We start from the raw sequence: 15,802 nt of genomic DNA on the forward strand, positions 1-15,802 counted from the left end.
CCCTTGGGTGTATGGCTAATGTGATTACAAATTGAAACAACCAAACTACAATCACGCATAGGAATGATGCTTGGCACAACTTAATAAATAAATACATTCAACCTTCAGTCCAACATTCCATCAGCACCATGCAGGTTCTCAAAGTTCTGATCGCATCGGTAGTTCTTTACCAGGTGTTTTGTATCACCCGTAATCTTCTGAAACTCATCATCAGTCAGCTTCCGCTGTGATGCATTGAATTCAGACTGGAAACGAAGGGAACAAATTTGTGCAGTCAGGTGTGCATGCTGTTCGCAAATCAAGACAACTCCACGCTGATGGAGTCACCATACTTTTGAAAATCTGGCTGCGTTCTGCCGACGCCGACGCCCGACGCCGCCGACTGCACTTTTGACAACTCATCTCAAAACAACGCGCTTCGGTTTCGGATTTTTGATGCAGTCGGTTGTTTACGTTGCTGTTTTCGCGGTAAATTATCGGAATATTTTGTATTACTTTAGTTAAAATTAGTGCAAATAATGAGTGCAATGGAGGAAGAATACGAGGAGGAAGGCTGGATCAATCGTAACAATCAGCCGGGTGAAGAAGAGGTAGGAAAAGATCGGTTTCTGTAGAATAGATCCTCCAACGCCATTTGGGTGTAGTTTTTAATATCGCTTATGTTGTACCAATTTTAGCCCGATGGACACGATGAACCGCTGGAAAATCCTCAGGAAGTGCTCAACGAGTGTCTGTCGAAGTTTGCCACCTCGGATTACATCATGGAGCCGGGAATTTTCACTCAGCTGAAACGGTATTTCCAAGCGGGCGGAACGCCAGAACAAGTGATCAATCAGCTGTCGGCCAACTATACGGCCGTAGCGCAAATGGCCAATCTCCTGGCGGAATGGTTGATCTTGGCCGGTGTCCGGGTGACCGACGTTCAAGCCATGGTCGAGAACCACCTGAAGGACATGATTCTCAAAACGTTCGATCCGAAGAAGGCGGACAAAATCTTCACCGAAGAAGGTGAAACTCCGGCCTGGTTAACGGAAATGATCGAGCATCATACGTGGCGGTCTTTGATCTACCGTCTGGCGGAGGAGTATCCGGATTGCCTTATGTTAAACTTTACCATTAAGCTGATCTCCGACGCCGGTTTCCAAAGTGAAATCACATCGATTTCGACGGCCGCCCAGCAGATAGAAGTGTTCTCGAGGGTGCTGAAAACTGCCATTGCCAAGTTCCTGAACCACCCGGAGGATTGGCAGTCATCCATAAACGAGTGTGCGAAGATGGTTTGCCACGGGCAGCACACGTACGTCTACAGTCAAGTGCTGATACAGGTTCTGTCGCAGGAACCCAAGGGAGGGTTCGTCATGAAACGACTGGCTCAGGAGATCACGAAATATGCTTCGAAAAAGTGAGTAGAAAAATGTCTCATCTTGAGCTTGATCTCTGTATTAGTATTGTTTTATTGATTAATTTCTTATCAGGGTTGGTAGCAGGTCTGTTATAACTGCCCTTCTTCGGGGTGTGATATTACTATCGGCAGACAGACCTGCTTCGCTTACGGTTGGATTTAGACTGTCGGGCTTTATTGCAATTCGGTATAATTGCAATTATTCCAACTAGAGGTAGTTGGACGTCATTTGTGTAAACGATCAGTGGCGATCGGTATCGAAAAGAGAGAGAGAGAGAGAGAGAATGTCCAGAGAGCGGATATATGGAGAAGGCAGGTTCAAGGCCAAAGGCGCTTGGATACTATTTTACGACGTGCCATGGGAAAGTGAAACATGAGCTTTCCACATCAGAATTGGTGGTCATCGGTCTACTAACGCACACCTTGCAATTGTCGCCTAAGTAGATCGATGCTATGGGAACATGTGGATTGCGTTGTGCCAACGGTTTAATGACATGTGGAAATGCGCATGCTACAGGTCTCTTTTCAGAGACATGGTCAGTACTCTAATGCAAGTCTTTATTATGAATGGAAGGTCTTTAAAGTCACTATTTTTCATTTGCTCCTTGTGGTCAATCCTGGTGCAAAAGTCTGGAGGCTCCAAAGGAAACCTTCAGAGACTCTGAAGCTTTTATTCTCCCCTTATCAGATACCTCTACGGAAAGTGCAGGAATTCTAGAGATAATAAATCTTCGAGCCGTTCAATGGAATACCTATAAGATTCTAGATAAATCTCTCTTTTGTAATACTCTCAGGGATTTCCACAGACATCCCTCCAAAAATGCATCTATAAATTTCTCACGAATTCTTGAGTTTTTTTTTCAATTTCTTCATGAGGATCTGTTAATCATCTTCTGCTACAGCTGTGATTATATCAGGAAAATAACTCATTCTTCTTCTTCTTGGCATTACGTCCCCTTGGGATTAGTGTTCTTTTGAGCACTTCCACAGTTCTAAACTGAGAGCTTTCTTTGCCAATGTTGCCATTTTCGCATTCGTATATCATGTGGCAGGTATGATGATACTCTATGCCCTGGGAAGTCGAGGAAATTTCCATTACGAAAAGATTCTGGACCGACCGGGAATCGAACCCAGACACCTTCAGCATGACGCATTTCTTTAAGAATATATGAACGTAATGACCAATAAAACTTTCAGCAACAAAAAAACGAAATTAACTAGAACTACTAAACAGCCTAATTTTGTTAAGACTTGACGACAATTGACATTTACGTAAAAGACAGGTGTGATCAGAATAGCACTTAAATGACAAATTATCCAGAACCGTTTCGACTAGACAGTATTAGTAATGACACTACTACACTACTATTTCAAACAAATTCTGATAGAGCTGCTGATTTTCACAATGCTTCCTTTTCTCAGAAGCAAGGGAATATGGGTTGTTCCGTCTGGGGGAACGAGCAAAGTGGACTGTAACTCTTTTTCGGAGGACGGTCGGAGCTAGAGGGTAAGGATCCCTCGCTGGACGCTTCGTCTTGTAGCCGATACACTTTACGGCTCTTTCGGGAGGACACTTCTTCGGAACTAGGACTGGGTTACTGGGTAATGATCTTAACACGAGAATTTTTATTGTCTTGGTAACACGTCTTTTGCTATCCACACTTTCTTGAGAACTGTACTTTTCACGTCTTTCTTGCTCTCCACACCACCGTGCGTGGCGTGATCGTGCATGAAGTGGGGCGCAGCAGAAAATCTCCACACGCGCAGGATAGAGATGGTGGGAAAAGGAAACACAAAAGATTTTCAAACATCACATGACTTCTTCCGTACACGGAACATGGGTATTTTTCAAAACCTACCTCGTCACAATACGAATAAAAAAACAGTGTTCTTGTGGGCACCATAGCCTAGTCCCGCTGTGTATTGGTCCTGGTAGAGGGGAAACTTGACAAAAGCGCCAGACCGAGGGTTCAGCCTTGACAAGTTAAGCTGTCAGGCAGCTCCAACTGAGTACCACACAAAAAAATTCCTTATCAACTTCCTGGTGGAAAAGTTCAGGGATTCTTCAAGTGATTTCTCTAAATATTTCTTCTGGAATACTTTCAGGCACTTCTCAAGACATCCTTTCAGAATCTTCTCTTGAGATTTCTCACGTATTCCCTCAGAGTTCGTTCAGAAATTGCTCCTGAGCGCTTAGATGAATTTTTCTCAAAAAATACATTGGAAATCCAACGCAACTACATCTTGTTATTTTCACAAAAATTACTCTGAAGTTTTTCCCAGATACTATACCAGGATTTCCTCCAAAGATTTTGCCACCGACTGCACCCAAAAGATACTCTAGTAGATCTTCCAAAGATTTCAGGAGTTCTTCAACGAAACCATTTGTTCCGCGCTGTTAAGTGTCCCGCGAAACTTCGCGCATATTATTCAATTTTGGAGAAGTTATTGCCAACGATAATTTGCCCAGGGCAAAGGCACAACCTTGTGATCAGCTTGATTACTGCCAGGTCCTGGAGCTTAAATGTATCTTTACTCTGAAGAGAAAGATGCACACTAGTGGTGCTATTGGTGATGCGAGCCAGAAGTGTTTCAAATTTAAACACTTTTGATGAACTTCACCAAAGAGCCGATACTATACTAGATCTTACTATGAAAAGTGATTTAATTTTATTTTTGTTGTTCCATTGCAGATAAATAAGCGACCGTAAATAAGTTCTTTGCTTTTTCCCTTTCGTTTCGTTTTGTACTTTGTTTTTATCTTATTACTTTTTATTTCCTAAGTTAAAAAAAAACTCAATGGACCTACATTGAAGAACATGCGACATTCGGATGAACAATTAATTTGAAATCGATTCCCCAGTGAAAACATCACATTCCTGTTAAATTCAGTTATTATTATAAACATATAAATTTCAAATTCACTGTTTCGGATTTTCTAATAACTTTCAAATCTCGACTTTTCACTTTGGAGTCACAGATCAATCTGATCCTATTTTATTACTCGAGATCTCAATATTCACTCATTTCACTCAGTTGAAACGAATCATGATTTACGAAGGGTTTGTATTTAAACACCGAACACGTTACACCTTTCAAATGTTCGAATTCGCGAACGCAACAATTCCTACATACCTAATCGCATGTGGATAAAAGACGTTCGATGGTATCATCTTCTACTAACAAGCAGCTGGTGTAAGAAAATAAACTAATAAAACTAACTAACGAACTAAATAAGGTAATACCCCTATATACTAAGTTATTATTCTTTATTTATCAAACCCAATCGTTGCAATTAACGGTAGTGAATGCAAATGCAATTCGTGATCAAACGTCAACATCCCACCGCAAAATCGCTAGTGTTTGGAGGTGATTTTAACCTCCAAATTACAAAACCATCACCTCCAAGTTAGTTCTAATACCCTCCGTCGCAAGTTTCTCATTAAACAGTCAATTGATCTCATTTCAAACTTCATAAATTTCAATGCAAGTTCGATTTAAATCGATTCGATTAAATCGGTGAATCGATTCAGTAACATCGATGTTATAGAAAAATTTGCCCAACGCTACTCGGTGTCTTAAAAAAAAATCTGGATGAAGTTGTATTGTGTTGTGGCTGATTTATAGTTGCGATGGTAATAATAAAAATTATGTAGATACTGGTGATAGTGATGACAATAATAAAAGTGACATGGTTCTAATGTTGGTGATATCGATAATATTCATCAAGTGAAGTGAAAGTGGAATTTGATAGTTATGAAAGTATGAGTGAAGTGAAGTGAAGTGTGGCAAAAACTTTTCCCACTTTCTACCGTAACCTTCTGAGACAGATCGCAACAGTGTATTCTTGGAAGCAATTATTCCGTGTACGTCTGATGAACTGCTTCATAAGGATTACGTCCTCTTTCTAAAGTCTAAAGTCTAGTTTAGAGCTTCGGACAGCATTCACTGTACGGCTAGCAATATAAAAAAAAAATATTGCCAATAATATTGTGCAGCTATCGTTCTCAAAATAACTTTTGCAAGTTCACCTTTAAATTGAAAACGTTATCCAACAAAGAATACTAATAACTTTTGTTAACTCGACAACTTCCAAATAGTTTGTTTTTATTTATGTATTACCAAATGAAACAAAATCTTTAGTAAAATGAAGAAAAATATGTTTTGGATTAATTTCAAAATTGACTATGAATTTCTGATACTTTGAACAATAGTTATGAGACGTCTCATTCATGTTCTCTTTTCAATGCAAAATATCTCTATGAATCTTGCTCATAATTATGTGAAAATCATTCGAATACTGGGAATGATTTTTACTGAATTATGAGCAAGATTAGAATTCTGTAAGACAAGCACCAGGATTTGATAAGAATCCCTGTAATGATCTTTTAATAAGTAAAATCCCGTCTAGGGTATTTTAAAAGTTCAATTCACAATTGTCAAAAATATGTAAAAGTCCGTTTTTAAATTTTGTAATGAATGTTGTGCATCCTTCTTGAAAACAAGTAAAAGTTAGAGAATCAAGTTAATAGTCATCAAACTGAAAATTTAGCTTCAAATTATACAAAAAAGGAACTACGGACAGTCCTTCTGACATAAGATACAAAAGGAGATAACACGAGAAAGTTTTCCACTTGTATAAAGGATAGGGGGAATTCCTCTATGCCCGGACACTTTTTGTTTTTTGGTAATATCTCAAATTCAACATTGCCTAGTTTTACCTTTAATTTTTGTACAGTAATCAATATTCACATTATTTTAAGTAAAAACTCACATGAGAACAAAAATATACATTTACAATTCATTTTTATGGTGGATTACATTATGTACCGTAATCCGGGGGCAAATTGATCACTTTTTTATAACTTTTTGCTGTGTTGTCCTTCGGAATTCAAATATTGTCAAATAAATTTCGGAAAAAAAACCAGTACTCCATTGATCTTTATCTGTTCATGTAATCGATTTTTCATGAAATAATATTTAACATATTATAAAAATAGTTTTAATATCAAAAAATTAGAGTGACAGACTGGGGCGAAATTGATCACCATATAAAAAAGCAGGTTTAAGAGTAAAAAAATTCCCCATCTAATAAATTTGGGTCTCCTGAATCTGAATATGATGTTAAAAATCTTACAATTCTAGTATTTGATCATTTTATTGCAAAATCAAACTTTGAAAATCTGCCTAATACGCCTAAATGTAGGCAATTTCCCTTGAAATAAGCCATTTATTTGAGAATAAACGTTTTTATGAGCAAAACACTATACTTTTTATGCTGTATGATATCAAAAATGAGTTCAGCAGTTCATACTAAAGTTTACACAACATTTTAAATACTTATAGTTGACATGTAGGCATGGCATCAGTGGATTGTTTAGCATAGACATTTCCAACTGTATTGCTTACACCTTCAAAAAGTGTGAATATTTATAAGCAAAACTGACACTTATTAAAATGAAATAGTTCCAAATCATCATTAGGCACCTATAAACTTAAAAACATGGAATGTGTTTGGTGCCAACGAACCCTTCAGCACCTTTGGGAGGAAATGTTTTTCGGTACCGACCTGATCAAATTCACCCCAGTGATCAATTTGCTCCCGGTTTACGGTACCAAAAATGGTGTGCACTGAAATGTGTCCTCTATGGCCGGACACTATGTCCTCTAAACTCGGACACTATGATTTTCACTATCAAAGTTTACACCAAACCCACAGAAAGGCCAAGGGGTGCTTCGTATGTCAGCACATGCCTTGTGGGTTCAATCTTTGCATGATGTACAGCGTATGAAGCATATTAGCGCGATCATAGATCAGTTCCATAAACTCCTTGATCAGCGCCATAGATTGATTCGCCATATCAGTCTATGTTTCTTTAGCGGTTGCTCGTATTCAGATGAAAATGTCTTCGGGAATTCAACGCGTTTATAGTTCTTCACAATTTCTTTGTCAGCTCGAAGGTTGAAGTGTGCTCTTAGGTACAGTCAACTCTCCCTTACTCGACCTCCGTATCTCAATATCCAGTTAGAGAACCATAGTAAAATTTGGTGTTCATGGCTACCTCGATCATCCTTTGAATCGCATATTTGCACTGGTTTAGTATTCTGTAACACGATATCTCCCTAAATCGATGGTCCCTTCATTATCGAGTTAAGGAGAGATGACTGTACATCATATCTTGTGACTGTTTTTTGTGCGCTCATTTGCCTTAAAACAGACCTGCCCAACCTTTTAGAACCGTGGGCCAAATCACAGAAACAATTTCGTGTCGCGGGCCACATTTTTAAACGCCCAAATATTAGCATGAAATCTGACAAAAGTCATCAAATGAAATTCATAAAATCTGACAAACATCTGTGAATAAAGTAAATTTTATTTTAAGTAATCGAAAAACAGATAATTTATGCTAAGAATTCTGCAGAATATTGTAGGCATTCCTTTCAAAATTAAATAATAATCCAGTTCAGAATATTTTGAATAATCTAGAATTTTTTATCTTGTGTGAAAATGCCCAGGATTTTATAAAAATCATACTTTTAATTCTATCAGAATCCGACCTAGGATTCATTCGCAAATTTCATAGCGCCGAAAATGACCAATATTCATTTAGAAAGCTTGAGATCTTTGAGAGTGGTAAACAGTAATTCAAAAGAAACCTGCTCAAAATTGTATTACAAATTCGCTTAAGTTTTTAAACAAAAGTTACATAGAGTTATATAGTAATCTAGCCCAGAATTTTAGAAAATTATTTATTGAATTCTTTGAAAATCCTGGCTAGATGTTGTTGTAATCCTGGTGGAATTTCTGTGAGAATCTTGGCAATGTTTTCCATCAAAGTCGAATCCAGAATTCTTATTAAAATCCTGTTCAAGGTTTCGATAAAAGCCCGTATTGTTTATGATACTTTTCAAGGATTCTGCGTGAATTACGCCAGGATTCTGTGAGAATATTAGCCTATGAATCAGTGCAATCATGTATGAAAATTTAGCCTTTTGCCCATAAGTTTTGTACAAGCTAGGGGAAAAGCACTAATTTTCAACTCAAAAGAAATCTGTGCCAATTTTCGGATTTCCATACAAAGTAGGCCAAAATCGTATGAATGGGTCGAAAATTAGTGCTAGGTCGAAAATTGGTGCTTTTCCCCTACATATGTTTTTATGTCAAAGAAAATCATGGTAAATACATTCCCAGAATTTGAGATTTAGAGTTTGAATCATGCATAAAATTAAATATATAAACTAAACAATCAAACAAAACAATTTAAATAATTACCTAGCTAAAATATTAGGTTAAAACTGAATTGAAAACTAAATAGTCCTAGTATGTTGTAACTTGAGGTTTGTAGAATAGTCAACGGGCCAAATATGAGAAGAATCTTGGAACCCTCCGCGGGCCGCACAAAATGAGGTCGCGGGCCGGATGCGGCCCGCGAGCCGTACGTTGGGCAGCCCTGCCTTAAAAGCATCATGTTTAAACCTCCAAGGACCGAAATTTTTGTTGTTTGAAGTCAACATACGGAGACAATTCAGCTTAAATAATAAGAAACATTTGTGGCTATACTTGTATAAAATTTTAACGTTTCACATTTTTTTGGTAGATTATGTCAGAGTGAAACTTTTAACAGTTACTGTTTGTTTACGTTTGCACATGAAAACGTTATAGTTTGTATGTTTTGCCATAATCCTGGAATACTAAAATCTTAATATCATTATTCGTTTTTGGAAAATTCAAACTGTCCGGCCATAGAGGACTTCTCCCTACTTGAAATGTGTATCGATCATTAGGGCTGTTCAAAATTTTAAAATGTTTGAAAATCCTATCTCCTATATCTTTTTACAATCCTCACCATAAAAATAGTGTTCTGTGAAATTTTCAGCTTTCTAGGTGGTAATTTTAAGGTGGCCCAGAGACGATGTATGTTTATATGGAAATTACTAGAGAAATTTTGAAAAATGTTCCAAGCACGTTAGTACTGGAATGTAAGTACAAATGTATCATCCCATAATAAAAACTCATTCTTCCAGTGGGCATTTTGAAGGAAGCACCACACTAGACAACGGAATAGCATGCAACGCCCAGTGGCACAGTCGGAAAACATTCCTCACGACAAGTTTTCCGGGCTGAGGCGGGAATCGAACCTCGAATTGTTTATCATTTTTCATGGAGTATATCTTTATTACATTCCATATATCACTGTTACCTATAATTAACAAAAAAAAAGTCTCTGAGTGATCATAGTTTAATCACAGGCAAACAGACGTAACACTCTATTTTTTCATCGCACAGCAGAATAGCGCCCAATTCTAATATTTGGAAATTGGCCGACGGGCTACTCGTGACGCTCACGTCGCTTTTGTTCGAGTATGCTCACTACCGTCACCTAGATCGCGGTTGGCCAAATAATGTGGTTTTAACTATGGACGTAAATGTTCACGTGACTATATTTTAAATTGATAATTGTTCTAGCTGTTACGTCTGTTTGTTTAACTGGTTTGGTTTAACTGAAAAGTATTGAAACACGTATCCCGTTTTTCGCACGGATATATTCTAGCAATATTAACAACTTTCAAATGAAGTCGTCTGACATTATTTTCATTTGATAAAATAATTCTTTATATTGAAACCACTAGACCTCGTGAGCGGTTATTGGATCACTAGGTATTTTGGTGTGTTCCAATAACCACTCATGCAAAAAATTAAACAAAATTTAAAAGAAATGTCGATTGTAGTATACAACCTTCTTTATTGCAGCTATAGCTATGGTTTGACCATAAAAAATATCAGGATAAATAACGAAATTCGAAATAATGCATGTTTTAGTATGTTCGTTACGAAATCTGTTTACAGTGAGCGGGAATAGAAACACTTAGATGCAGTAACAAATGCAATTAAATAATTGTTTTGTGAAAAATTTTCAAATTATTTTTATTTTGACGCTGATTATTTATACTTGGAGCTATATTGTGACATAAAAAAAGTATTGATCGACACAATAGTTATTTCATAATAAACATTTGAACACATACCTTCCCTTAAATGAGCGGAATCTGGTGCACTGATGGTATTAGAATACCAAAATGGATTGTATCAGAAAAAAATTCATATACTTTTATATTATATATTATTTAATAACAAATAATTTAAGGCTGTTTAAGGCGATAAACCTAAATTTATCAATGATTTTATTATGGCAGATTGAAAAATGCTACTTAGCTGCCACGGCTTAATGTGGAGTCGTACTATAGTACAAAGATTACAACCAGCTAATGAAAGTAAATCAATTCCAACTTGTGCTGACCTTATATTTAGGATGAGTGGTGAATGGCGCCCTAAACCTGTACCATTGGCATACATGTCATTCTGTACCATTATACATTTTTAACATTTCAAGTTTTTTCCCTACAAAAACAAATGTTTTATCTTGCGTATGGTGCAAAAAGTAGTGAAAAATATCGAACAGTCGATTTTTGACAGAATTTAACATGTTGAAATGCTGTTAAATGAGCGGTGAATGGCGTCCTTACGGTATCAAATATATGGCTTGCCCAGAGTTTTAATATGTTTAAATCAACGAATCAAGATGTAATAATTTTTGTTGCGAATCTTTGATTTTCGCTTTACGACACATTTTCTACTATGAAAGAGTGGTATGTGCGCAAATTATCGAGGTTCGCTGTTATTTCATCGATATGGGGGGCTGTTCATAAACCCGTTTTTTTAACTTTCCATGGAAAGCACTTGCTTCCACCTCTTTTTTCTTTTGTCAAAACAAAATATTAAAAATTTATGTTGACCGTGGTCTTTGGTCAGACACTTCCCCATATAGGACCATGTGGTTTATAAACGCCCACAATGTGAAATTTTGTACCGCTTTGGAGCAAAGCACATCTGGTCACTTTCCTCTAGAGTTAAAAAAAATCGTGAGGTGGTTTTTGCACCAAACTCTGCAAGAATCCTTCATGAACTGTTCATCGCTTTCGTTGATGTGAACCATTGTTCTGTTCAAAATTACTTTTTCAAAAAGTTATAAAATCGGCACAACCGTAGCGTTTTTCAATGTGTTAGTGAAAATATGCCAACTGAAAACATTTATTACTATCCAAAAAGTTCATATATTGCGTGTCACAGTTTATGTACTATCTGCTAACGACGAATGAATATGTTTTCTCTTACAGCAATCACAATGTTACTCCAATTACGATGGCCCTGAATGGTTCGGCGCGACATCCCCAAGCTTGCGAAGCTCTTACATCCATGCTGACCCGAAACGCGCTAAACCCGGCCGATATAACGGTTCTTTACCGAAACTATTCCTCCCTAGAGCCACCGCCGATCGATCTCATTCGTAATCCGCAGTTTTTGGATTTGCTGGTGGACTCGCTGTTCAAGGTCGGGGTCAAAATTAACCAGGAACACAAATCCAAGTACATCTATCTGCTGGCATACGCGGCAAGCGTATGCGAAACGCCAGCGAAAAAAGGTCAACCGAAAGGCCACCGGAATATCAACAAGGACGAACTGAAAGCCACTATTCAGGTATGATATACCTCTTTTTACGACCGTTATACTGCTAATTACTCGTTTTTTTCTTCTTTGAGTTTATCCCGCTTATGTAATTTATTATATATTTATATATATTATATATTTAAAATAATCTTCTTTGAGTTTATCCCGCTTATGTGCAGACCAAGAGCTACTTTTTCTTCTTCTTCTTATTCTTGGCAGTACGTCCCCACTGGGACAGATCCTGCTTCACAGATTAGTTTTCTTATGAGCACTTCCACAGTTATTAACTGAGAGCTTTCTTTGCCAAAGTAGCCATTTTCGCATTCATATATCGTATGGCAGTTACGATGATACTCTATGCCCAGGGAAGTCAAGGAAATTTCCTTTACGAAAAGATCCTGGACCGACCGGGAATCGAACCCAGACACCTTGAGCATGGCTTTGCTTTGTAACCGGGGACTCTAACCACTCGGCTAAGGAAGGCCCCACCCAGGGCTACTTACAGATCTTTTTTGGTACCTTGTGAAATTATTTCGTATGAAGAACAATCGTAAAAACAACAGTCGTAAAAAGAGATTGATGTTTAAATTAAAAAATTTTAACTAATAAACATCTCTAAATAAAATCCCCAGGCAATCGAGAAGGTGCACAACATTTGCAACGTGAATCGTGGTTCCACAGAACTCATCGCCGAAATAGCCACCTTGTACCAATGCATTCGCTTTCCGGTCGTCGGAGTGGGTGTGATCCGATGGGTTGAGAACACCGTTACAGAGCCTTCCTATTTCAAGCTGTGCACCGAAAGTTGTCCCCTCCATTTGGCCCTGTTGGACGAGGTGGCCCAGGTTCATTCGTCGTTGCACGATCAAATTCTGCGGCTGCTGATCGAGCTGTTCGAGTCGAAGCAAGATGAGCTGGAAATTCTCGTCCAGCTGGAAATGAAGAAAATGTTGCTGGACCGTATGGTGAACCTGTTGACGCGAGGATGTGTGGTTCCGGTCGTCAAATACATCCGCCAATGTTGCAACAAAGGGGACACCGATATTTCGTTGATCCGTTATTTTGTCACCGAAGTGCTCGAGACGATAACGCATCCGTATTCGCCCGAGTTTGTGCAACTGTTTCTGCCGATGGTGGAAAACGAGGAGATAACCGGATCGATGCGGGGCGAAGGTGATAACGATCCCGTTTCGGAGTTCATCGTGCACTGTAAAGCGCACTATACGACGATTTAGGTCAAGGTAGGTATTTGAAAGTAAGGCAAATTATATGATTTTGGAATATAATTTAGGGAAATAAAGTGGTCCAGTTCACTGAATCCGAAGGCATTTTAGTTGTGAAGATCTAAAGATAATGATGTAACCGGAAGTCGCATCTGTTTTATGTACAAAGCCATGATGCACTATATAAGTACATGACCTAATGCACATTGCAAGAGTTTATGTAAGCATAGTGCAGGGCTGGTGGCAAGTCTCTTTTAGAGACTTGGTTTGTATTTTATTACACGTCTTTAAAAAGTCTCTATTTTTAGCGGAAGGGTTCTAAAAACTCTATTAAAAAAATAGTCTCCGAAGTCACTTTTTTATTATAGTAAAACTTCAAGAGATTATTACGCGACTATTTCACAGGTTCTGGAGGAATTTCTTCTGAGGTTCCTCGAGGAAAAGTTACAGGAATTCGTCTAGTGGTTTCTACCAAAAAATCTTTTGGCATACTTTCAGAGACTCCTCGAGAGATCCAACAAATCGGTCAGGAAATCTACCAGTGTTGTTTCCAGGAAAGCTTAGAAGAATTTCGTAATTTGCTCCAGGAAATCTTTGAGCACTCCAACACCTCCTGTGATTTACACGATTTCTTTAAAAAAAAATCAGTTTTTCCTGAAAATATTTTTTAGATTTATTCTTCTACTTATTTCCGTAGCAATAGGATTTCTTCCAAGAAAATTCACAAAAAATCATTCGACAGTTGTTGAAGAAATTGGGTTAGAGAATTTATTTAGTTATCCTTCCAGGCATCCTGAGAAAATTGAGAGAATCGCTCACGTATCGCTCTCTGTAACTATCATAACATGCTGCACATTATGAGAGACTGTTTATCGTATACTGCTACAACTTTGATCAGATTGGGGGGATAGTAGTGCATGATAAAACCCCTCTAAACATGCTCCAAGCCTGGGGGACACTATTGCTATTGGAAGTTCGTGGATTGTTTATCGTGCCAGTAAAGAAAAATACCTATCCCCAACGGTAAACAAGCGAGTAAAATGGGTTTTATCATCGCTCTCTCTTTGGGGCTCTCGCTCGCTGCTTCCATTTATCAGACTTGTTACACCTTGCGATACAATGACGATCGTGGACCGCAACAGATGGGTTGTTTTTCTTTGCTTGCTTTGATCGTGCTTCATACTCAAATGAGAGCGGATTCTGCAAAGCCTGCTCCATATTGCTCCAAAAAAACTCTTCCAGAAATTCCTCTATATATTCGACCCGGTATTTCTCATGAAGCTCCTCCGGAAATTTTTCTAGGGGTTTCTCCAACATTTCATTCAAAGATTATTCTTGCAGTTCTTCCAAACATTTTCTCGAGAGTTTTCTCTTCACGGTTTCTTCAAAAGCGTATTCAAAGTTTCATTATTCCAGTGATTCCTCCGATCGTTCCTTAGCTATTTCTTTAAATATTCCGTCCGATTGTTTTCAAAGAATTGCTGCGCGATGTTATCCAGAAATTTGATTGAAGTGTTTTTCATTTATCTAAGAAATGTATCTACGAAATCCGCCAAGACTTTCTCAATAACTAAGAAATTAGTTTTTAAAAATTTGTGGTAGTTCATCAAGGGTTATTTAAGTTTCGTCAGAAGTTGCTTTAGTTTCTGAAGCGAAACCTTGACATTTTCTGAAGACATTCCTAGAAATTATGATTGAAAAATTTATTTGAAGACATCTTTGCATGATTTGTAAAACAAAATCTCAAAGAAATTTTAGGAGAAATCTGGGAGAGTGGTTTCTAAATGTATTCTTAGAGAAACTGAAAAAAAAATTAAACACCGGCACGTTAATGCTTCTAGTGGGCTCAGTTACTGTTTGAAGGAAGCACCACTCTAGACAACGGACTAGCGTGCAACGCCCAGTAGCACAGTCAGAAAACATTCCTCTCGAAAAGTATTTCGGCCTGCGGCGGGATTCGAACTCACACTCCTTAGCACGATGTCGCTAAATGCTGACTACGAAGCCCACAATTTTGTAAGAAATGCTTGCATCATACTGAGGGGTGAACCCAAACTTTTGCACGATGACTTGAATGACTGTTTCATTGGTTTTGAATAGTTTTCAGATTTTTCCGCAAAAAAATCGTAAGCGCCCTTCAAAGAATATAAGATTACGATTCTAATCACACCTTGTTTTAAAATTATGGTCGACCCAATGCTGAGAAAATTAGCTTTTTTTCAGTGTGTTTTTTGAAAAATGTCACTACTTTAAGTAAAAATTTAGTAAACAAAGTTCAAAGAATGTTTTTGGAAAAATATAACTCTTTGCCTTTTGAATGCGGCCTAGAGAGTTTGAATTGGACGTGTAATCACATAGATATGGACTGAACACTTTTGAATGTTTTTTAGGGGGTGAACCCAAACTTATGCACGGGAGTGTATTAAAAATCGACGATTTTGACAGTCACTTCTTAAAAAGGGCATATCTCAAAATTCCGACAAACGATTGTTTTAATTTGCCCAGAGGTGTATAATAAGTATAAACCATCTGGCGTTAAAAGGGTCCTATAACACTTCCCCGAATACCATTACCCCGAAAACCATTTCCCCGAAAACCAGTACCCCGAAAACCATTACCCCGAATGCAACGTTACCCCGAATGACACATTACCCCGAAAACCATTACCCC

General features: G+C 37.9%; 1 protein-coding gene across 1 annotated transcript; it reads left to right on the plus strand.

Annotated features, from left to right (window-relative positions):
• Window positions 1-391: 391 nt before the first annotated feature.
• LOC110676273 (negative elongation factor D-like) lies at window positions 392-13,227 on the plus strand. The gene is made up of 4 exons (XM_021843512.1): window positions 392-590; window positions 678-1,402; window positions 11,579-11,939; window positions 12,542-13,227. Exons 1-4 carry the CDS (start codon window positions 519-521, stop codon window positions 13,142-13,144), a joined length of 1,761 nt encoding a protein of 586 aa, XP_021699204.1. The 5' UTR covers window positions 392-518; the 3' UTR covers window positions 13,145-13,227.
• The last annotated feature ends 2,575 nt before the right edge of the window (window positions 13,228-15,802 follow it).

This window comes from Aedes aegypti, chromosome 1, assembly GCF_002204515.2.
Source record: "Aedes aegypti strain LVP_AGWG chromosome 1, AaegL5.0 Primary Assembly, whole genome shotgun sequence".
Taxonomy (NCBI): domain Eukaryota; kingdom Metazoa; phylum Arthropoda; class Insecta; order Diptera; family Culicidae; genus Aedes; species Aedes aegypti.